Source organism: Notolepis coatsorum, assembly GCF_963971535.1.
Source record: "Notolepis coatsorum genome assembly, chromosome: 9".
NCBI classification, from domain to species: Eukaryota; Metazoa; Chordata; class Actinopteri; order Aulopiformes; family Paralepididae; genus Notolepis; species Notolepis coatsorum.
In genome coordinates, this window is record NC_140173.1 from 129876996 (window position 1) to 129901995 (window position 25000).

The following is a 25000-nucleotide window of genomic DNA, read 5'->3' on the forward strand; positions in this document are numbered from 1 at the left end:
CCATCTTTTCTGACGTCGCTTTCGTCTTTCTCCCTGTTGTGTATTTTCTCTCCCTCTCTCTCTCTCTCTATGCCAACAGTATGTGATCACTCCCCCCCTTTACTCTGTCTCTCTCTCTCTCTCTCTCTCTCTCTCTCTCTCTCTCTCTCTCTCTCTCTCTCTCTCTCTCCTTTCCTGATGTTCTGGGTAATAGCTCCAAGAGTCTAAGGGACCCACTATAACCTTGTCCTGTGCTGTACTCTGTACTCCTGTGCTGTGCTGTGCTGTGGACTGGGAGCCTCAGTGCCTCATGTTGGAGTTTTGAAATCCCCCCCCCCCCCCCCCCTCTCTGTTCCCTCCTTAAGGCCGGGAGGGCTCTTCCTATTGGCCCCGATCACAATGTGAATCAAACCAAGCCTTGCTTCTTTCATTTACCCCTCTCTCTCTCTCTCTCTCTCTCTCTCTCTCTCTCTCTCTCTCTCTCTCTCTCTCTCTCTCTCTCTCTCTCTCTCTCTCTCTCTCTCTCGTCTCTCTCTCTCTCTCTCTCTCTCTCTCTCGCCCCCCCCCCCCCTCTTCCTCCTCTGTATCTTCCTCTGTCTGAACTCCCCACCTTCTTCATGTTCACACACACACCCATGCTGTGTGGCATCGATCCTCCTTTACGTTCGTTGTTATTCCTCCTCCTTTCCTCTCTCCCATTTTCTCCAACTTTAGTGAAGTCAGACAATAAAGTGGATGGACCACTACCAGACATTCAACATACAAAAAAAATAAAAATAAGAAAATGCCCATCTCAGCTCTTTCCGATCCCTTGCCATCTCTCCACTCCGGCACGCTAAACCACAATATCACATTAAGATCTTACTGCTTAGGATACAGCTTTGATCATCTACAATCTTTAAAATAAAATAAAAATTCCACAAATCATAAATCATCGCATAGCCAGACGAGAGTGACAGGATGCTTTGAAACTGTCACGACACGCATTCCTTGACTCAGCAGAGACAATGCTATTTGTCTGTTTTGCGGTTGTTACTAAGCTGACCACTGGGCACTGGGACTGTCCTCCACCAGCCACCCGCCCCCGAGCCCCTGGCCCCCACCCACTGCCCATCAAAGAGCTGCAACGTCTCTACATGCTGAGGAAAAGCCTCATATGGGCACCGTCTGATCTGAGTAGTAAACATTGCGACAGACCAGGAAAAGGATGACACTACAAAAAAATAAATAAAAAAAAACATCTGTCACCATAGCACCATGTTTCCTTTTGAGCAGATCTGAGCCAAGGGGGAGAGCTGTGAGTTGAGAGGAGGGGAGACGTAGGATAATGGGGCTGCTGGTAGGAAATAATATATCACCACCTAGTGGCGTCGAACAAAGTGCATTGTTCATTGTACATTGTTCTTCAGTCCCATTAGAATTACTGTAGCTTAGGTTCATGGAAAAATAAGTACAATTCAACAACTCAAGACGATTGCTTTCTTTACTATAGTGCACTGATGGAGCTAGGCTGTAATGAGTGTGTGGCCACTATTTACTCTTGGAAGGGGCTCTCCTCTCTTTGTGGACCCCAAAACCGTGGCCCTGTTGCACTCTCTGCACCCCCCTCCCCCTACACCCGCCCTGCTACAGCATCACGAGGGGTTTGTGAGACGGTAAAGAAATCCAAGGCGAGGGCGTGATAACAGATAAAGGTCCACCTTTAATTATACATTTTAAGTAAAAGTGTCTTTAAATATGGTATAAAAATAAATGCAGGAGAGAATAACAAATAATTACGTTCTACATAAGACATAAGACAGCATTATTTTGTCATTTAGAATGTGACTTTACAAGTGCAATGAAAACCGTTATGTGCTAATTATTGTAGTGCAATTGAAATCAACGCAATGCAAAAGAAATGTACGATAATAAATAACAATCATAATAATATATACTGTATATGCATACCGCACAACACTTCCATGACGTGACAAGGTATCTGTGATCTCAGTTCAGTGTATAGTGATGACATATTGATTAGAATTTCCAGTTTTAAGCTGTCATTTAATTATTATATTTTTTTTAATCTATTTCTCTTTATTAATTCCCCCCCCCCTCTTCTTTTCTCTCTGACATCATTAGTAGACGCTGGAAGTGAACTAAGGGGTCAGTGTTTTTACGAAGGAAGAACTGGAACACCAGATTTTCTTTTACAGGCATTCTTCCATCAGTCTCTCAGTGCCCCTACAATGTCCGGCAATGCCTCTCTCTCTCTCTCTCTCTCTCTCTCTCTCTCTCTCTCTCTCTCTCTCTCTCTCTCTCTCTCTCTCTCTCTCTCTCTCTCTCTCTCTCGCTCTCTCTCTCTCAGAGAATACTGGGAAATACATCAGGTACTGTAAAAGAAGACAGAAGACGGATCTTCTCCCTGGACATGCAACATCTGGCGGACGGACGGACGGACAGACGGACGGAAGGACGGACAAACTGGACAGTCTGGCAACTCGGGTGTCAGAACCGAGAGCGTATGACGGACAACGACGATGTAGAAATGAGATGGTCCCTCTCTCTCTTCTCTCTCTCTCTCTCTGCGTCCCGCAGAGGTAGAGAGACAGTGTTGATTCTAGCGTGATGGCACAAGACTGCTCAGCCTCTTGGATGCAAGGATTTGCCCTGCCACCGGGAGAAGAGAGAGAGAGAGAGAAGGAGGAGGGAGGGATGACAAAATATAGATGGTTACAAAGCTGATTGGGTATGGACAATAATCTATGAATTAAATTGAGATATCTCTTTGTGTGGTAGGGAGGGTAAAGAGGCTAACACAAAGGCATTCTGCATCAACAGCCATCGACCACATACCTGGAAGCAGCATCCTTCAAAACAAGTTCTTGCTTTTCTGTGGGGACAAGGGAAAAAGACAGAATAAGAGAGTATGTTGAGTAGGCTGAGGTTCTGAAGTCCAAGCAACTAACAGGTCACATGACCCCACATTCTAACAGGCGGACTACACTGTTATAGTGATAGTAATCAAACGGCACTCTGACAGTGACTAGCTATTGGGGTTGATGAGCCTGAAAGCAAAGATAATAAGATGGACACCGATGTTTTTATTACACAGATAATCATATTATATAAAATAATTGTTATGTTATGAGCTCCATTGACGCAGCGCACTCCGCCTATAGATGCACGATTCCCATCTGTTCGCCATAAAAACTACCTTTAGGACGACTGCACCGTTTCTTTGTTGGGACCCATGGAAATATCAGTAATCGTATTTCCTGTTTCTATTTCAGGATCAACCCCAACTCCAGGAATTTCATCTATAGACGTCATTTAATAATAATCTGTTCAAAAATACTTTATCTTTCGGACAGGATGGTCAGTTTAAACGATCAGACACGGAAAGCAATGTGATTGGAACCGGAGCAGTATCCGCTCGTCCTTCCTCATGTATGGAAAACAGCCCACAAATTTCATATTTAGGCTATTTATCAAGCTTATGTGTGATACTTTGCTAGATGATAGACTTTAGAAACAACACTTTGAACATGGGACAATTTAAAATTGACATGAGCTTTTTTTTTTTAAGATTTAGTTTCCGACGCTCATACGTATCATGCTTAAACTTGTTCTGCTCTATAAATAATATAATATTAGATTAGATTAGATTAGATTAAATGTTATTGTCAGAGAACAACAAAAGTGTTCTACACAAAAAGGGTGCTACAGTAAATAGCAGTAAAAGTGGTTATTGGCTCATAATCATCTACCGGCTGTGTAAAAATGATATTAGAACGATTTTAAATATAATAAATAATAATAATAATAATAATATAATAATAATAATAATAATAATAATAATAATAATAATAATAATATAATAATAATAATAATAATAATAATAATAATAATAATAATAATAATAATAATAATAATAATAATAATAATAATAATAATAATAATAATAATAATAATAATAATAATAATAATAATAATAATAATAATAATAATAATAATAATAATAATAATAATAAAACAGTCAAAGATTATAATATGATGACAAGTATAATATGAAGAGGTATACATATATATTCATAATTAATGATGTGCCCATATTAAATCAATTTCATGCTTTGTAGGCACAACAATTACATTTGTGACTTCCTTTAATCTAATGTTAATTTTTCATTTGATTTCATCTGTTCCCATCTGGTATTGTATAATAATTGTTGCAAAATAATAAATGTATTTAAAAAAAAAAATCCTGGTATTCTGGGGTCCAATCCCTATTTCATACTTATACCAATTATGTTGTCGGTGTTCGGTTCAAGTTCTTTCTCAGCCCCAATCCATGCTGTTATTCATACTGGATATACCCACAGCTCCAGCCAGCTCCAGTCTGCACAAGCCCTGAAATACATGTTGAAACCTACTCCATAGTGCTCCGAGAAGGTGTCCTGGAGCAGAGTGGAGTGTGGCCCCATTGATTGGTGTTGTGTCTAACCAGCCGCAGCTGCAGGTATCCAGGCGGAAGAACAGCATTTCTCTCTTCTGAGAAAGAGCTTGAACCGAACACAGACAACACATTTTTAAATGAGTCGGGGTAGTAGGGATGTGCGGAGACGTCATTATCTGTATCTGTATCTGTATCTGTATCTGTTCAACCAACACAATTATCTGTATTCGGATAGAAGACTGGAATGTGGCGTGGTTTATACCAGCATTTGTATTTATGTATCTATTATTTTGCAACAATTATTGTACAATACCAAATGGGTATTGTCAACATCAATCGACAACATCATGGTAAGTAGGAAATAGGCCTAAGAGTCCAAAACCGTACCCTTTAATGTTAATATATTAATAAATTAATAGATAATCATAAGACTTTATAAAAGTTATAATAATAACTTGTGTGTAAATAATTAAATCAAATTATAGTAATTAACTGAAACCGCCAAAGATTGAGACAACGAGAACATCAAACACCGCACAGAGCTTCATGAAGAACAACAAAAACCTTTGTAATGTATGTTAAATTGACAATTCTGGGAGAAGAATTACATGTTACAAGTTGCTCTTATTGTGTCTGGGTTAGAGCTATAGCAGAGCATACACTGCAGAGAAACAACAAGAGAGAAGAAAATAGGAAAGGATAGAGGAAAGGAAGAGGAGAGAGAGGAGAGGAGAAGAGAAGAGAGAGGGACAGAAGAGGAAGAGATGATAAGAGAAGAGGGGAGAGAGAGATGAGAGAAGAGGAGAGAAGGAGAGAAGAGAGGGAGAGAATGAAAAAAATTGTAGAGCAGAGCAAAGGAGAGGACAGAAGAGATGAAGGGGGAAAGGGAGAGAAGAGATTGGAGAGCAGAAGAGAAAAGAAGAGAGGAGAGGAGAGGAGAGGGAGGAGAGGAGAGGGGAGGAGAGCGGAGGAGAGGAAAGGAGAGGAGAGAAGAGGGGAGATGAGAGGAGAGCAGAGGAGAGGAAAGGAGAGGAGAGGAGGGGAGATGAGAGAAGAGCAGAGGAGAGGAGAGGGGGAGAGAAGAAAAAAAAGGAGAGAAGAGTCGAAGAGAGTAGAGTAGAGCAGAGCAAAGGAGAGGAGAGAAGAGATGAAGGGGGAGAGAGGAGGAGAGGAGAGGAGAGGAGAGGAGAGGAGAGGAGAGGGAGGAGAGGAGAGGAGAGAGAGGAGAGGAGAGGAGAGGAGAGGAGAGGAGAGGAGAGGAGACTGGTCACTGCATGACTGAGTTAAAAAGCAACAATGAAACCGGAATAATCCAGGTCATGGAATGTCAGAACACACAAACGAACATGAGGATGGATAATAAAGACAGAAGAGATGAAGGGGGAAAGGGAGAGAAGAGATTGGAGAGCAGAAGAGAAAAGAAGAGAGGAGAGAGAGGAGATGAGAGGAGAGGAGGAGAGAGGGAGAGGAGAGGAGAGGAGAGGAGAGGAGAGGAGAGGGAGAGAGGAGAGGAGAGGAGAGGAGAGGGAGAGGAGAGGAGGAGGGGAGGAGAGGAGAGGGAGGAGAGGGGAGGAGAGGAGAGCGGAGGAGAGGAGAGGAGAGGGAGGAGAGGGAGAGGGGAGGAGAGGAGAGAGAGAGGAGAGGAGAGCGGAGGAGAGGACAGGAGAAAAGAGGGGAGATGAGAGGAGAGCAGATGAGAGGAGGGATATGAGAGAAGAGGAGAGCGGAGGAGAGGAGAAGAGAGGGGGAGAGAAGAAAAAAGGAGAGAAGAGTCGAAGAGAGTAGAGTAGAGCAGAGCAAAGGAGAGGAGAGAAGAGATGAAGGGGGAAAGGGAGAGGAGAGGGGAGGCGATGAGAGGAGAGGGGAGGAGAGGGGAGGAGAGGAGAGGAGAGGGGAGGAGAGGAGAGGAGAGGAGAGGAGAGGAGAGGAGAGGAGAGGAGAGGAGAGGAGAGGAGAGGAGAGGAGGGGAGGGGAAGAGAAGAGAAGAGAGGAGAGGAGAGGAGAGGAGAGGAGAGGAGAGGAGAGGAGAGGAGAGGAGAGGAGAGGAGAGGAGAGGAGAGGAGAGGAGAGGAGAGGAGAGGAGGAGAAGAGAAGAGAAGAGAGGAGAAGAGAGGAGAGGGGAGGAGAGGAGAGGAGAGGAGAGGAGAGGAGAGGAGGAGAAGAGAAGAGAAGAGAGGAGAGGAGAGGAGAGGAGAGGAGAGGAGAGGAGAGGAGAGGAGAGGAGAGGAGAGGAGACTGGTCACTGCATGACTGAGTTAAAAGCAACGATGAAACCGGAATAATCCAGGTCATGGAATGTCAGAACACACAAACGAACATGAGGATGGATAATAAAGCAGTGGACATGCTTCCTCTGGCACACCGTCCCCTGGCTGACCAGAAGAAAAGCATGTCCACTTACCACGCTTCTCAAATGATGATCTGCGTTGCTGATTCCATCCAAAAATGGATAGATAGTAAAGAAATACATACTGTACAAAAGAGGATGGATGGATAAAACCATTAAAAAGGCACGAGATATAGTAAACAAAATAACTGAAACACCATAGTGGGTGGATGGGATGGTGATGATTGAAGAACTACTAAAAATAAAGACTGCTGAGATATTTTCAGGATACAATTGCCTGTATATCATACAAAATCAATGGAATGGAATATGCAGTAGGCTGCATATCCATGATCCGCATAACATCCTTCCTGCTCTTTGCGTGTGTCTGTGTGTGTGCGTGCGTGCACGTGTGCGTGTGCACGGTATCTGCGTGTGTTTGTACACATGTCTGGGCCACATAGCACACTCAGCCAGAAATATGGCTTTATTCAGGGGCAGCAGACTCCAGCTTGATCCTGAGGCTGTGAGTCACTTGTTTACCTTCTTCTTGGCCTGTAGTAGCTCCTGGTAGGCACTGGAACGTATGAAGCGGCTGTATGAGTCACTCTTCATCAGCTTATAGATGTGCTCCTGGTACAGGAAAAATAAAAATAAAAACATATTCACTTCATATATCATTTATAAACAGAGGCGCTAATAAAAAAAAAAGTAAAAGAGTTAGTTGAAAGGTGTATTTCTTCCATTTTGATTGAGCTAAGCTAACAGATTCCCCCTGCCTCCAGTCATTGTGCTAAGCTAGGCTAGCGTACAGTATAACCGGATCTGTCTGTACCGGACGCACGTGCTTGTCTGACTCTGGGGAAGGTGGCTCAAATAAGTGTATTTCTCAAAATATTGGGAGTATTCTTTTAATAGTAGTGTAGGCGTACAATGAAAAATACATTCAACCGCAGGTACTGTAGCCTTATAGAATTTCAATTCAACAATGGCTAGTAAGTAATCAGGAATGTAGATTCTGTAGATTGGTCTGTACCAGAAGGGAAACTGGAATCCAGACGCTTCTACACAAGGCTGGAGTAAATAGCACGGAAACCTTTTGATGAAATGTACACAACTGGGAAACACCTGTCATCATTTAACTGCTCTGCAAACATGCTGATCTGTCAACATTGTGGTTTGATCCTTTATTAAATGGCTGAGTCATATTTGAACAATCAACAACTCCAACATGTTTCAGCCAAGGCGCTGTCCCTTAGGAAACACATTGGAGTCTTTAATATGACCTAGCTATTGATCAAAGACGTTTTAACCTTTCAACAACCTGAAGAACTTGGATATTCTAGTATTTTTCCTGACCAAAACGGCATCTTCTCTACTGTTCGAGTATCCACAGAAACACTCTACTCCTGACTCAGTGGATTGTATGATATACTATAGTCTGCTATCATTATAGTTTATTATCAAAATGTGTCCTTGATACTGTAGACACCTGAATATGTCTAACCGTAATTCAATGTGTCTAACTCTAACTCCTTGTATTCTACTGTGTTCACGATAACGTTGTGTAACTGGACTGTCGCCAGGGGGAGCTGGTACGACGTTGGGCTGGTGGCAACAGGTGTAGAAGAGGCTGGCTGAAGGTGGAGCTCTTACAGCGGGACGACCTCTTCGTCGTTTTTCCATTGAAGCAAGGAGACGTGTGGAGCAGGAGCTCCCGATACTAAAGACAAGCGAAATACGACCCCCGTCACGGTGCGGGATAGTCACGACGTTCTACTGCCGGAGTGTGCTGTGAATATTGCATGCGCTGCGTTTAGTAAAGTATAGGCGGAAGGCTAGGGGGTCGCACTGACCCAAAGCTTAGCTTCAAGTATAGGCCTAGTAGCACAGTTAGCTTGCGTCAACCCACCGTCTCCCAGCCCCGCAGCGGACACCGCAACAGACGTCGCCGGACCGCACCCGCCTCCAGCATTCTCCTAGCCGACAGCCAGTCCAGCTTTCGCCTGCCTAAACGTCAGCCCAGCCAGCCCCTTGCTATCACAGGTGACAACCACGGGACCGTTCGACGGCCATCTCGCGGCACGGACATTCGTTGCGGGAGCAGGCCAGCACTCGGTTGGTACACTCAAGCCAGGTACTGTTAGCGCTCCGAGCGCTGGAACTTTATCGGCGAACATTCTCCTGTTTGAGAGCGTGCCCTCTAAGGGCGAAGAGAATAGATACATTGAACTGGCACGTGCACCAGTGACTAGGGGCGCCCCAACGTTTGTTGTTTTGTGTAATGCCGGCTTAGATAGGATTTTTGTTTCAATTGTGGGCCCACTGTATTTTTTTGTTACATGTGTTGTGTGGTTAAGGCGTGCAGACCACACGTGTGTATAATAATAATCATTCCGATTGAGTAGCTCGCAGAGCTCGCCAGTACCCTCTCTCTCTCTCTCTCTCTCTCTCTCTCTCTCTCTCTCCCTGCGGACGAGTGCAAAGTATATGAACCCTTCTACACGTGTAGGATCTAAGTGTCATGCATTGTGCCTTGTATTGATTGCATGCTAACTTATATAAAAGGAGAGGCGTACAAATGGGATCACTGTGTGCGTGTCGATTAATGTGCATTACTGTTTAACCCCTTCTTTTCCACGGCCTATGTATCATTGGGGCAGGTATTCTGGACAGGTCTCCGTTCGTCAACAAGGAAAGGTACTGCTTTGGGGAGAAATTATATCATCTATCACTACTGCCACCGGGTGTGGGAGGGTGTGGGAAGTATTAGGGGAAGTGTGGGTGTTTGGGGAATTACTGTAAGTCGCCCTGGAGGGCAAGAAGGACCAGCGCAGCACCCCTAGGTTAGTAAACCCTAGGCCCCATCCGCTCCCTCTGCTAAATCCCAATTCTAATACTCCTGCACTACAGTCGGGGACTCAGCCGGACCCAGATCTGCTGTGTTCCCACTACCTGGTGACAGTGTACAGCTACTCTCATAAAGTAGGGATAATCCACCCTTCAACAATACTATACACCTTCATTTTTTTTTTTTTTTTTTTTTTCACACCTTCATTTCTTAAACTATGGCTCAGTACCTAAAATGGGCCCCATATGCCAACAGTATGTGATCACTCCCCCCCCCCCTTTACTCTGTCTCTCGCTCTTTCTCTCCCCCTTCACTCTCTCTCTCTCCCCCTTTCACTCTGTCTCTCTCTCTCCCCTTCACTCTGTCTCCCCCCTTCACTCTGTTTCTCTCTCTCTCCCCCTTCGCTCTGTCTCTCTCTCCCCCTGTCACTCTGGATATTCACGTCACAGATATTTATAAAAATACATTATTTCCCAAAGAATTCCTGTCCAAACCAACAGTTTTTTAGAAAATCTCTCAGACGAAACAACAACAGCTGCGGGGAGCTCTCCATGGTCCTGGTTGCAGAGAAAATACTCTGTTTTCAAAGATATCCGTGTGGACAGGGGCCATTTATCATGATGTTAACGTTTTCCAAAAGCTAAATTTTAGCTCTGTTTCACACATACACCTTTTATTACTCCACCCTCTGTTTTCAGTGACCTGAAACTCTGTTCATGTGGACGGGAGGCCGAAACACAGATAAAATACTATGTTTAAAAAAACATCTGTATACATGTGGACAAGGCCGTTTTATTCTTGTTTGCTCCGGTTCATTGTATTTTGTTCCCCATCTTGTCCCATAGTTGTCGTCCCCTGTTTATTTCCTGTACTTCTTTGTTAGTCTGTTTCCCTCCCAGGTGTCTCTTGTGTGTAATCAGCCCAGGTGTTTCTCATGTTCTTATTATCCCCTTTTTTGCTCTCCTCTGTGCTGTTTGCTTGTCTATTGTCTTCTGTTAATAAATGTCTTCTGTTTCTTGTCAATGTAAGTTTATCTCTAGTCTGTGTTCGTTTTTGTTTGTATTTAGTATTTCTGCCTTTGAACTTTATTATTGTTTTATTAAACACCAAACACCCTTAGAACCTCCCACTGGCTCCTTCATCCTGCACTTTAGTCCAACTCAAGCTGCCACAATCATTCGATGAAATGTACACAACTGGGAAAACACATGTCATCGTTTTAACTGCTCAGCAAACACGCTGATCTGTCAACATGCCGGTTTGATCCGTTAATAATGGCTGAGTCATATTTGAACAATTTAACAACTCCGACATGTATTCGGCCTTCACACCCTGAGCAAAAACATATTGGAGCTTTTAATAATTTCCAACCACCTGACGATATGGATATGCTAGTATTATTCCTGACCCAACAGCAACTTCTTTATTGTTCAGCATATCCACTTCCATTCATGTTGTGTTTTGATTGTATGATACACCGTATCCTGATGTGTCCTTGATACTATATACACCCTGGTCTCCTGTGTTATCTGCTGGGCCCCCTGTATGCCAACAGTAGTATGTCTGTGTGTTTTAACTAGCCTGGGTCCCATGAAATGAAAATGTCAGGACTTGAAAAGCTTAAGAAACCACAGTAAACACTGCAGGGCTTATCTTGATTATTCATACAACAGAAAAGGGCACGGTGTAGCATGTACTGCTAAGTTTCAGACGGGTCGATTCTGCCGTGTTTTGACTGTCAAAACAGAAACAACAGGGACACGACTGGTTATCCTGTGTCTTGTTATTATTGTGTCTGTTATTGTGTCTATCTCAGCGATAAAAATGAACTACTGCTAACCTGTGCGTCCTCAAAGGCGTAGCGTCCGGGGTCTTTGACATTCTGGGTGGTCTTGTCGTAGCTCTTGGAGTCCACGTTGATGGGGCTGGGGGCTCCAGAGAACATGAACTCCTGCCAGATCTCCTGCACCCGGGTGGGAACCTCTCTGATGGGACGCTTCTTCAACTCCTGGACTGCCAGCCAGAACCTACATAGAATCAAACATCAGACAAGGATATGGTAAATAATACTTATATATAGGTAGACAATCCAAACCGGTTGGAACCCTCTCGCATCCACTATCCTGGGTAAATGTATATATTGTATGTACTACAATAAAGTAAAATAATGGGGGCGGCTAGGTGGCACAGTGGGCAAGGCGCTCGCCACCAACGCAGGAGACGCTGGGTTCGAGCCCAGCTCTTGGCGTTGCTACCGGCTTGGCTGGTCGTTCATACTAACACAATTGGCAGTGTTAGGGGGTGGGAAGCTGGTGGGTGGGGATCGGACGTTGTGGACAGCGACTCCTACAGGTCGGTTGGTGCGCCTGCGCAGTAGAATCAGGAAGCGACGGGGGCGGCGTGTCCCGCTCCCACGCAGACCCTCGCCGCTGAGAGACCGCGCTGTGCAGGTGAAAAGATGCGACGGCTGCCTCCTCGAGTACCGGAGGGGACACGTGATGTAAGGCTTCGTCCACATTGCAGCCGGCTTGTGGGAGGCATGGCCTAACAGCGTTCGAGACAGGGGAGGGTAGAATTGGACGATACGAAATTGGGGACGGGAGAAAAATAGAAAAATGGGGAGAAAAAGTAGATAAAAAAAAAAGATTAAGTAAAATAATTCCTTTACGGGTCACTCTTCAGCTTTCCCACGTCACAAGATGGTACATTTACATTTATATATCGCTTTTATCTAGGGATGGCCGATATTATCGGCCGACCGATATTATCGGCCGATATCGGCAGTAAAATGTGACATGGGAAAATATCGGTATCGGTAAAAAAAAAAAAAAAACAATAACAATATTGCATCCAGTGAAATTATTAGTTACCTGAAATTATTCAGTTTTGGGGGGGGGGGGGGGGGGGGGGGGGACCGATACCGATATATGCAGGGTTTCCCCCCAAAAAACTGAATAATTTCAGGTAATTAACATTACATATCTCTTGTTGTGGAATTAACACAACATTATGCATACTTTTGACAATAAATAAAATCAGAATTTGTTCTTACTTGCTTGCCTGGGTAAATAAAGGTTATAGAAATGTAAAAAAAAAATTAAAAACATTTAAGTTTTTTTATTTTTTGAAAACCGATACCGATATTTTCCGATATCACATTTTAATGCCGATATCGGCCGATAATATCGGACATCCCTAGTTTTATCCAAAGTGCTTTATAACGTATGCCTAACATTCATCCATTAACACACACATTCACACACAGACAGCAGAGGCGAGGTGCAAACCTGCTGCTCATCAGGAGGAGTTAAGGGTCTTGTTCAAGGACACTTCATCAACATGCTGCCGGCCGGCCGGAGCTGGAATCGAACCAGGAACCTTCTGATTGCCAGACGACCACTCCACGCGCTCTCTACCCCCTGAGCGTTCCCCATATGCATATCACACTGAGTGTAATGATAAACATGTGCACTCCACATGTATGCATATGTCACTAGGCAGAGCAGAGTATATCAGCTGTTATATATATAATAAGAGATCAAAAAGCGGACCCAGCGGTTTTGGGATGTACAGTAGTAGTGGAGAGTTGACCACAAGATAGTCGACTCCTATGGTCTTAAAGGGCAATGCCACCTATTTTAAGAATTGATATGTTGTGTTATTATAAGACTGTTCATGCCATGAACATGCGCCACTCTCCCCTGAACCTCGCTCCCCCTGAGTCTACTCCACACCACAGTGCACTCAAGTACATGTCAGTTGTCCTCAGTCAGCTTGTACAGACAGGAGCTTGGCCCCATTGACTTTGCATTTGTTTGTGGCTAACTAGCCAGAGCTAGTTAGGTTAGGGTTCCAAAATGCTGGACTATCCCTTCAACCACCAGCAAGGTGACAGCAATGAACCTTTTAAATAAACAAAAAAAAATGACTGGACTGTATGGTTTAATAGATATTTGTATGGTCATGGACGTGTCCTTTGAGAATATCTATTAGATCCAGTTATAGGTACATTATGCAGTATTATTTATTGATCTCAAAATTAACTATAAGCAATATAGACATGTACCACCAGAGGGCGCAGAGGAGATAATGTTAGGAATTATAGGAAGTGTGTGTGTGTGTGTGTGTGTGTGTGTGTGTGTGTGTGTGTGTGTGTGTGTGTGTGTGTGTGTGTGTGTGTGCGTGCGTGCGTGTGTGTGTGTGTGTGTGTGTGTGTGTGTGTGTGTGTGTGTGCGTGTGTGTGAGTAAGGGAGAGATATGTATATATATGTATCAGAGAGAGAGAGAGAGAGAGAGAGAGAGAGAGAGAGAGAGAGAGAGAGAGAGAGAGAGAGAGAGAGAGAGAGAGAGTGAGTGTAGAGTGTACAGTATGTGTCTTACCTGAGGTTCTCTGAGCTGAACTCAGACTCTAGGAACTTGAGGAACTGCTCTCTCCCCACAGGGTCCTTTAGGACTTCGTCAATGCCGAACGCCCATCTCTTCACTCTCTGCTGCCCTGGCTCTTTGCTGGGGAGAGAGGAACACTCAGCACAACACCTGATCACCTGATCACCTGATCCACAACATCCTCATTTTCTCAAAAGTCTGCAGGAAGGGTACGACTCTTACATCTGAGTAACAATGTTCATCAAACAGTGCTGAAACTTGGGTGCTGCAGTGTTGAGTGCATAGTAGTAAAGACATTTAGTATAGTAGGAAGAGTGCATGATAGTATAAGACAGTAAGAAGGTTAGTGTTTTATTTGTATTCATTTCAGATATTGATTGAAGAAGTGTGTTTTTAGTCGACGGCGAAAGATTCGCCAGGTCTCGGCTGTCCTAACTGTGGTGGGAAGTTTGTTCCACCATTGTGGAGCGAGGACCAGGAATAGGCGGCTTCTCTTTGATGACCCTCCCGGAGCTCGGATAGGAGTGGGTCTGAGGCGGCCAGAGGATGTAGAGCGGAGGGGTCTTGGGGGTGTATATAGTTAGAGACCATTGACCAGAGGTAGGCAGGAGCCGTTCCCTTCGCTACGCGATATGCCAGGTTGAGGACCTTGAAGTGAATTTGTGCGGCGATGGGGAGCCAGGGCAGGTCCCTAAGAAGTGGGGTAACAACGGCTGACTTTGGTAGGTTGGAGATCAGATGGGTGGCTGCGTTCTGGATGAGTTGAAGAGGCTTGGTGGCGGTGGTCCCAGTGGCGTAGCGGAGGGGAGTGGGCGGGGCCTCATGGTCTGATCTGCGGGGGGGCCCCGACATATTGCGCAACGCCACTGGGTGGTCCCTATGACAAACTCAAATATGATTGTTGGGATATGCCACTATTAGCTGGGATATTGAGGCATGTAAGCCTTCTCCTGTTTACAGATGGCTTTTGTCTGTGTGAGTTTCCATGGCAATACTCCCAATGTTCCATTTATTCATGTATATGTGTGTACTGGTAATTGATCAAAATGAAACTGGCTCGCGGTCAGGTGGCGTAGCGGAGATTGCGTTCGTCACCAAACGCCGGAGACGCTGGATTCGCCTGTTCGAATCCAGCTCCCGGCGTTGTCACCAGCTTGGCTGGCCGTTCACACTAATACAATTGGCAGTATTAGAGGGTGGGAAAGCTGGCGGGGTGGGTCCGGGTCGTTGTAAACAGCGACTCCTACAGTTCGGTCGGGGCGCCTGCTCAGAGCGGATAGGATCTAAGGGGGGTAGTGTGATCCTTCCACACGTTACACCCTCTCAGTGAGAGTCTGCGCTGCCAGGTGAAAAGAAGCAGTTGATTGGCTAGACGTGTGTCGGAGGAAGCACGTGGTAGCCTCCACTCTCCCAGACCGACTGTGGGGGGTAAGTGCGCAGCGACCAGGAAGGGGATTGGGAATTGGCATAACGACTAACATTGGGATGGGAGAAAAATCAGAGGAAAAAGGAGGGAAAAAAAAAAATTAAACTGGCTCACTGGGATATTAGCTAGTACCAAAATGTTAATGTGAATGTTAACGCACTCTCTAAATGATATGTTGTACATATACCTACAGTATGTTATCATATATACCAGCATTTCTCTTTGTGTTTTAGGGACCATTAATATTAATACTTGACATGCACCAACATCTACATCAACCTCTCATATAATAGAGACCTTCTCCAGTCCCGTGACCTAATGCTGGGAAACTATTATCTCTATGAATATCATTATATAGTAACAGTGAGATAGAGATAGAAAATGTTCAATTTACATGTTCCCTCCACCACCAAGTAGCGGAGATACAGTTTTTTTCACTATTAATGCTTTGTCAGAATCTCTCTCTCTCTCTCTCTCTCTCTCTCTCTCTCTCTCTCTCTCTCTCTCTCTCTCTCTCTCTCACACGCACATGCCCCCCACACACACACACACACACACACACACACACACACACACACACACACACACACACACACACACACACACACACACACACACACACACACACACACACACACACACACACACACACACACACACACACACACACACACACACACACACACACACACACACACACACACACACACACACACACACACACACACACACACACACACACACACACTAACACTAACACTAACACACACCTGGCCTCCAGCTCCCAGACTGTGGTGTCGTCTGAGATCCAGGGGTTAGATGGGTCGGGCAGCGTCAGAAAGGGGTCGTACTCAATATACTGCTCTGTGTAGGCCAGCAAACTGAGGAGGACAGACAATAGACGAAACCATTAATCTATAGCACTACACTGTCAAACAACCAAAGTAAAAAAAGAAATCTGATACTTATTATTGATTGGTTATTATTTTCTCATAATCATCTACAGGCTGCAGAAGAAAATCTAAAATAGGCAAAAAAGTTAATGTATACTATTACTGTTTTGTAATACTGTTGTGTAAATTTTTTTTACAAGTACAGTATGAGGAGGTAAAAAGCTATATTCACAATTAAATATATGCCAATATTAAATATAGTTGATGCTTTAAAGACACAACAATTGCATTTGCTTAAGACACCAGATTTAAAGTGACTTTTTTCTTTTTTTGTATTATTATGTTTTTTGTAGACTTTTATTGTTTTTACTACCGGGCAGTCCGGTAGAGAGAGAGAGAGAGAGAGAGAGAGAGAGAGAGAGAGAGAGAGAGAGAGAGGAAGAAGACATTCAGCAAGGGATGCCTGGTCCGGGAATCGAACCCGGATCGGCCGCTTCGCAACGCAGCGCGTTACATGGTTGGCCACTTGGGCGCCCCTAAAGTGACTTCTTCTGATGTGCATTTGTTAATTTGATTACATCTGTTCCCATCTTGTGTAATTGTTGCATACATTTGATTATTTTTATTTTATTAACACAATTCCAGTATAAACCACGCCCAGGTCCGGTCTTCTATCTGAATACAGATACAGATAATTTTCTTGGTTGAACAGATACAGATACAGATGCAGATACCGATACCGATACAGATACAGATACAGATGCAGATACAGTTAAGGACATTATCTCCGGTTGTGTGAATTGTGTGTGATTTGGGAATTCACTTTTGCATCGTACTGTACGACCTCGAGTGTTAACGGGAAATTAGTCGTGAAAGTACTTGTAGCATTCTTCTCGCACCTGACAGAGGCAGAGATTAGCGAGAGAAAGATAGTGACTGTGTGTTTGGACAGAAGGCCGAAGAGCTATCTGCTCTCTGTCTAATTCAGCCTCACCAGCCTACCAGCGGGTTCAGGTACAGCTTTTTCCCACAAGCCACAAGACTCCTGAACAAGGACAAGAACAGGAGATAGGCCTATTAAAAAACTCTTGACACACACACACACACACACACACACACACACACACACACAGGGCCGGACTGGGGAAATAATTCATACCGGGAGATATAGCGCGAAATATAGCCCCAATCAGGCCACTTTTTAAGAGGGGGTTCTGGGGGTCCCCCACCAGGATTTTTTTTGTTACAAAGACTTAATTTCCTGCATTCTGGTGCATTTTAGTGCATGTGAATCACAAACTAATGAGCCAACAATTGCTTAGTACAATGTACTGTTATGGACCTCAAATAAAACTGTTGTGGCACTATAGCAATGCTACTCTCTCCACCTTCAAAAAGAAAAAAGCAAGAGCACAACATATTTGTCTATTTACTATTATAATACAGTTAACCACTCTCTCCTGTAAGGGCCTTTCTTTTTCTTTGTTTTATCCCTCTCTCGTCCACCCTTTCTCTTTCTTCCACTGTCCATCTTGACATCAACGTTAATTGACTTTCGCTCTACTGTATCTCTCCCGAGTCCCTCACTACCTGGCTCACTGCCTGGCTGTTATTCTGCATCTGAGTGCCGTCTGCCATTCCATTCGCCGCCTCCGCTGTCAATCAGTTGTATCGCCTGGTCCCGCCTCCACCAATCACAAGCGGCAGCACGGCTCCATTGTGTGTGTGTGTCCGCGTGAGGGAGAGAGTCAGATAGTTCTCCAACTCTGTCGCAGACAGTAAAATCCTGGTTGTTCCCCACCCACCTAGGTTATCTAACTATCGCGCCGCGCCGCCGCCACAACTAGAAACAATGGCCTGGCAAAAAATAAATAAAAAATTATAATTAAAAAAAGAAAATTAATTAATTTGTTTTTTTTATATATAATTTTTTTTTTTTTTTTTTTTTATCTGTGCAGGCCAGGCCACCGGGAAAACTCCCGGTGCTCCCGATGGCCAGTCCGGGCCTGCACACACACACACACACACACACACACACACACACACACACACACACACACACACACACACACACACACACACACATATTTTATTTGATGTTACTACTACTACTACTACTACTACTACTACTACCTTGTTACCATTCTTGTATTCATTGATGTTTCTTAATTGTGCACCGTTGAGTCTGAGCTCGAAACACAAGAATTGCATGCCCCTGCAATGCCCCCAGTATTGTTGTGTATGACAAATAAAGAACTTGAACATGAACTCGAACTCCCAGGAAACGACACACATCCAGTGGCTTTGTGTTTCCCCTCCATTTATCTGGCAGCCTCACCGCTGTGCCAACACCCACCGAAGGCACTGTCTCTGGGCCCGATCGCTTTCCCCAAGGTCATCGGAGCTCTTCATTTCCGTGCCACGTCAGGCCATTTAAGGATCCAATAAACGGATCGATGGCTAAACCGAATAAAGACACAGAGAACATCACTCACCTCTCCGCCACTTTGGACATCTTCAGTCGATGCCTGTCTAATTGCACTTGCCAAAAGGTGATCTGAAATGAGGGTGAGGGACCGATTAGCATAAATTTCCTTGGAAGCTTTCTTGGCTCTGAAAGCAGGATGAAGAGAAGCACGTTGTTTGCGAGGATGTGCTCATAATATGATGCCAACCCAGGGGGAAGTTGGTGGTTAGCCAAGACAATTCTGCACTAACTGTATTTCAATTTTATTATCGGACTTAATCGCTTTATTCCCACACAAATAGGATCTCAACCGTTCTAAATCTGACATGTATTGTGCCATAGCTCATATATTATGCATAATAACTACATGTACATATCACCATGTTGTTACAAAAAAAGGTTTCTGTGTAATGGATTAGTACATCCCAAATTGCTAGAGTAAAAACAAAAATGTGGAAAATATGAAAGATGCTGCAATGTTGAATACTGTCGTACTACAGGACCGGCTCTGTGGTTCTAACCTTTTCCTGCAGCTCCTCCTGTGTGGGAAGCTTGGCCTCTGGAGCGGGGGTGTGGGTGGGACTGTGGGTACGGACATCATTCTGCAGGCCGTATACAGACTGAGGGAGAAACAAAAAGACATCATTCTGCAGGCCGTATACAGACTGAGGGAGAAACAAAAAGACATCATTCTGCAGGCCGTATACAGACTGAGGGAGAGGCAAAAAGACATCATTCTGCAGGCCGTATACAGACTGAGGGAGAAACAAAAGACATCATTCTGCAGGCCGTATACAGACTGAGGGAGAAACAAAAGACATCATTCTGCAGGCCGTATACAGACTGAGGGAGAAACAAAAAGACATCATTCTGCAGGCCGTATACAGACTGAGGGAGAAACAAAAAGACATCATTCTGCAGGCCGTATACAGACTGAGGGAGAAACAAAAAGACATCATTCTGCAGGCCGTATACAGACTGAGGGAGAAACAAAAAGACATCATTCTGCAGGCCGTATACAGACTGAGGGAGAAACAAAAGACATCATTCTGCAGGCCGTATACAGACTGAGGGAGAAACAAAAGACATCATTCTGCAGGCCGTATACAGACTGAGGGAGAAACAAAAGACATCATTCTGCAGGCCGTATACAGACTGAGGGAGAAACAAAAGACATCATTCTGCAGGCCGTATACAGACTGAGGGAGAAACAAAAGACATCATTCTGCAGGCCATATACAGACTGAGGGAGAAACAAACGACATCATTCTGCAGGCCGTATACAGACTGAGGGAGAAACAAAAGACATCATTCTGCAGGCCGTATACAGACTGAGGGAGAAACAAAAGACATCATTCTGCAGGCCGTATACAGACTGAGGGAGAAACAAAAGACATCATTCTGCAGGCCGTATACAGACTGAGGGAGAAACAAAAGACATCATTCTGCAGGCCGTATACAGACTGAGGGAGAAACAAAAGACATCATTCTGCAGGCCGTATACAGACTGAGGGAGAAACAAAAAGACATCATTCTGCAGGCCGTATACAGACTGAGGGAGAGGCAAAAAGACATCATTCTGCAGGCCGTATACAGACTGAGGGAGAAACAAAAAGACATCATTCTGCAGGCCGTATACAGACTGAGGGAGAAACAAAAGACATCATTCTGCAGGCCGTATACAGACTGAGGGAGAAACAAAAGACATCATTCTGCAGGCCGTATACAGACTGAGGGAGAGGCAAAAAGACATCATTCTGGAGGCCGATGTGTACTGTACATGTTCTACAGTATGACTTACTACTATAGTAATAAAACAAATCATTAGAATAATATAAGCTTACTGTTGCTGAAACTATTCATTATGCACGTATACAGTACACAGATGGTATAAATATGGAATAATAATGCAGGGGCGGCTAAGTGGCGCAGTGGGCAAGGCGCTCGCCACTAGTGCGGGAGATGCTGGGTTCGAGCCCAGCTCTCTGCATTGCTACCAGCTTGGCTGGTCATTCATACTAACACAATTGGCAGTGTTAGGGGTGGGAAAGCTGGTGGGTGGGTCCTGGTCATTGTAAACAGCGACTCCTACAGTTCGGTCGGGGCGCCTGCTCAGCGAGGAAAGGATCTAAGGGGGATAGTGTGATCTTTCCACACGTTACACCCTCTCAGTGAGAGTCCGCGCTGCCAGGTGAAAAGAAGCGGTTGATTGGCTACACATGTGTCGGAGGAAGCATGTGATAGCCTCCACTCTCCCAGACCGACTGTGGGGGGTAAGTGCGCAGCGACCAGGAAGGGGATTGGGAATTGACATAACGACAAACATTGGGATGGGAGAAAAACGGAGGAAAAAGGAGGGGGAAAAAGTTTAAAAAAATTAAATAAAAAGAATAACAAAATATGGAATAATAATACAGTCTATTCCACTATAGCTATATCCGCGAGTTTGGGTTTAGTTCTTATTTATTTATTCACTGTAATTTGCAGTGTTGGTGTAGTGTTTTTATTTATTTTTGGACATCACAATGCCTCTTGAGGCATGACTGTAAATGTAAAACATAATTTTTAATGAGATTGTTGTATTTATTATTATTATAATGTCTGTAGAATCGACGTGAATGCAATCACCATGATTCCTCCCAAATACAGCCCTTAATTAAGATCACGGTGCACAACAGTCCGATCCGACTTATGACTGCTCTTCCGCACTCGTAATTCCTGCTCTTAGCTACGAGCGAATCCCTGAGAAGGAACCGTTAGTGCATGCCAAAATCGGCCCGAAAAGGTCATAAGTGGAGCTACGATGAAATGTTCTTGTAACTTTTGCCGTAACTCCGTTGGTGCATGTGCAATGTGGTGAGACAAAAACGTAGATTGCACATTGCCGTTTACCACAAAATGTCAGTATTACACACACTATTGCAATTAAAGATGGCCACAGATCACGTTTGTCCTAGCCACATCATTCAAATGACTGGAAGTGTGTAACATCAACATATGTAGTCACACACATACATGTATCAAGAGCTATGCACATAGAAAATGCACTGGAAAATGTAATAATATACAAAATACAAAGAGGTAGGGTGGGACTGTTCATGTCTGTGTTATCAAGTGCAATAACCCTGAGCCCAGAGCCTAGAAGTATATAGAGCAGGAAGACGTACCTTTCTTGTCTTGTGAGGGTTTTTCATTCTGGAGGACTTCTTAATGTCAACTTCTGTCGTGTTCACACACCCAGGCTGAGAGCAAACCACAGATAAAAACAACAACAATTCATCCTGGAGAATATAATAATAACCCTTACTGTCTCAGATGATTCAGCTTCAGAAAGTTCAGTTTTAGTGTTATTGCATTCTCCAACTATAAGTCTGATATGGTAGATATGAATACAAATGCAGTACTATCTTTTGAACGAACCACTGTCTTGAATATGCTAAACTACAGTATATTTTGAACTACTGTCTTAGATGTTCAAAACTACTGTATCCTTTGAAACGCTGTCTTAGCTGTTCAAAACTACAGTACTATCTTTTGAACCGCTGTCTTAGATATTCAAAACTACAGTACTATCTTTTTAACTGCTGTCTTAGATATTCAAAACTACAGTACTATATTTTGAAATGCTGTCTTAGATGTTCAAAAATACAATACTAACTTTTGAACTTGGGCCTTTCTAATATTTCAATCAGTTAACTCAGATTTTACATTCTCATTGGGTCAAGATGTAAACGGATTCTGAGCAGTCGCCCGCAATTCATATCAAACAATGGATAATCAAATGCGAACGCAGCAATTCTACCAGAACAGGAAAACCGTGGGGAAATCAACATTCTCAATGTGCAAATTCCGTCTGATTGAACAAGTGGCCTAATCTAGATCTCTTCCAGGAGCACAACGTTAAGTGGCTTGACAGTGTCACTGTGAAATCAGAATGAATATTGATGATGTTGCTCCAAGCTCCCATGCATTGAACTTGTTATTCTCTGATTAAGCACAGAGCCGTGGTGGTTGGAAAGATGGAGCAGAGTAGACCCATATACTCATCAGGTGGGGAGCTAAATGCTACTGCTAAGGAAGTACAGTATGTACTGTATCAACAAGAACCACCAGAGATACAAGGAATGCTGTCAGGCGGTTATTGATCTAGCACTTTGTTATATTGGTATATGGGGAAGGAATAAGCAAAGTAATAATGTATTGTTATTAGGGCTGTCAAAGTTAGCACATTAATACCGCCGTAATGCAAATGTGTATTAATGCCACACATTTTATTTGACACTTAAAAATACATAGTATATATATAATATATATATATTATATATTATAACATTTATATAATAATTCTTGTATATGTTTAATTAATTAAATGTATGTGTATATATACACATTGTTATCAATTGTACAAATGTACAAACATTCAGTCATGCCAATTCATATTATCAAGAAAAATGTAATGTAATTTTGGTGACAGACTTCTAAAATAGAGTAAAATAGTAAATGTTAATTACTGGCGTACATTTATTGTATGTATGTGTCTGTCCCACAATGCCCAGACAATGGAAATAACCTCTCACATAGTACTGTGTGAGAGGGAGAGAGGGAGGACTTCAGTTTTACTGTACAAAAATATATTAGTCTGTAAAAGGTTGAAAAGAGATTATCATTGGTTTCAGTTGGATTTGTGACACTGTTTTGATTCCATAGAGTAGAATGCAATGTTTTTGTGACCCTTTATTTTTCTCCATGTGAGGTTGGACACGATTACATTGTGTCATTTGCTTTAATAAACAAATAATATCATAGAGAAGAAGACGGTATATGGCATATTAATACTGTCTATTCCATACAGTATCTCTATATTTTTTGGGTTACTTCTTATGTACAGTATTTAGTTTATGTGTGTGTGTGTGTGTGTGTGTGTGTGTGTGTGTGTGTGTGTGTGTGTGTGTGTGTGTGTGTGTGTGTGTGTGTGTGTGTGTGTGTGTGTGTGTGTGTGTGTGTGTAATGCTCACCATGCCTCATTGAGTCAGGACTATAAATGCAAAACGTAATTGTTAATGATACAAATATTGTCGGATGTATTATCATTATAATTATTTAATTACTAATTAATTTTTTTTTTTTAAATATATTTCTTATTACCATTACTATAATCTCTCTCTGAAATTTGTTTGTCTGCCTGTCACTTTGTCTTGATGTCTGCTGTCCTTTGTATTCTGTTTTGTGTTTCAAATAGAACATTTTTAAGTACATATAATTTGTAAATGTTGGTTGCACTGGAAAAAAAACCAATAAACAGATATATAAAAAAAATAATGATTGAATTACGTGGATGTCTGTGGAATCGAAGTGATGGCAATCCCCAAGGACTTGTCCCAAAGAAAGCTGCTATAAACTTGGGTGCAAGCCAATACATCGAGATATATTCGTATTTATTATCATTACAAATAAATACAAAAAGTGATGGCGATCCCCAAGAAAGCTGTTGAAAACACGGGCGCACACCGGTCTGTCCGACTGCCTTTTCGAGTTCGTAAATCACACATAAATCCTACAACAAATGTAATATACGAAGCCGTTCAAGAATGCCGAATAAGTTCGTAAATCCAGTTGTGGAGGAATTCCTTGGTAACTTTCACGTATGTCCGTTCGAGAATGAGGACCAATGTGGTCACTGCAGACTGAGAGGCATAGACTAAATGGAAGGACCATACGGATTGAAGTGAATGTGCCCGCCTGTGAACCTGAGCCTGTCTAACGTGGACCGCTGCTTGGAGTCATAACCTATTTGGTCATCTGTTAACTCCTTGAGCTTTTAAAACGTTTCCCCCGTTGACCACGGATCACTTCAACATGGCTTCATCATCTCATAAGAGGCGTGAATAGACAATCATGTCATATAACAGGCGAGAGTAAATGCATGCACGCGCAAACACAGCTGATTCAGTGCTTCTCCTCTCTCTCTCTCTCTCTCTCTCTCTCTCTCTCTCTCTCTCTCTCTCTCTCTCTCTCTCTCTCTCTCTCTCTCTCTCTCTCTCTCTCTCTCTCTCTCTCCCCCTTTCGACTGTATGTGACTGTGTGTGTGTGTGTGTGTGTGTGTGTGTGTGTGTGTGTGTGTGTGTGTGTGTGTGTGTGTGTGTGTGTGTGTGTGTGTGTGCCCTAAAATCGATTGCCTTGGTGTAGAATTATGTTGTATTTCATAGAGCGTGATTAGACTGTGTTAATGTTTTT

General features: G+C 43.4%; 2 protein-coding genes across 2 annotated transcripts in view; both read right to left on the reverse strand.

Annotated features, from left to right (window-relative positions):
- Positions 1–227, reverse strand: part of grem2a (gremlin 2, DAN family BMP antagonist a) — a 13058-nt gene extending 12831 nt beyond the window's left edge. The window contains exon 1 of the mRNA XM_084321755.1: positions 1–227. This exon is cut by the window's left edge and continues 250 nt beyond it. The gene's annotated coding sequence lies outside the window, so the exon portion shown is untranslated.
- Positions 228–2833: 2606 nt separating this feature from the next.
- The window catches only part of rgs7a (regulator of G protein signaling 7a), a gene marked incomplete at its 3' end in the record, with an annotated part of 67027 nt that continues 44860 nt past the window's right edge, over positions 2834–25000 (reverse strand). Inside the window, exons 7-14 of the mRNA XM_084321415.1 lie at positions 21934–22008; positions 19288–19386; positions 18795–18856; positions 16177–16287; positions 13975–14100; positions 11435–11621; positions 7287–7376; positions 2834–2854 (exon numbers count right to left, since the gene is read on the reverse strand). Coding sequence (XP_084177541.1) covers positions 2834–2854; positions 7287–7376; positions 11435–11621; positions 13975–14100; positions 16177–16287; positions 18795–18856; positions 19288–19386; positions 21934–22008 — 771 coding nt within the window. The remainder of the gene's footprint in view (positions 2855–7286; positions 7377–11434; positions 11622–13974; positions 14101–16176; positions 16288–18794; positions 18857–19287; positions 19387–21933; positions 22009–25000) is intronic.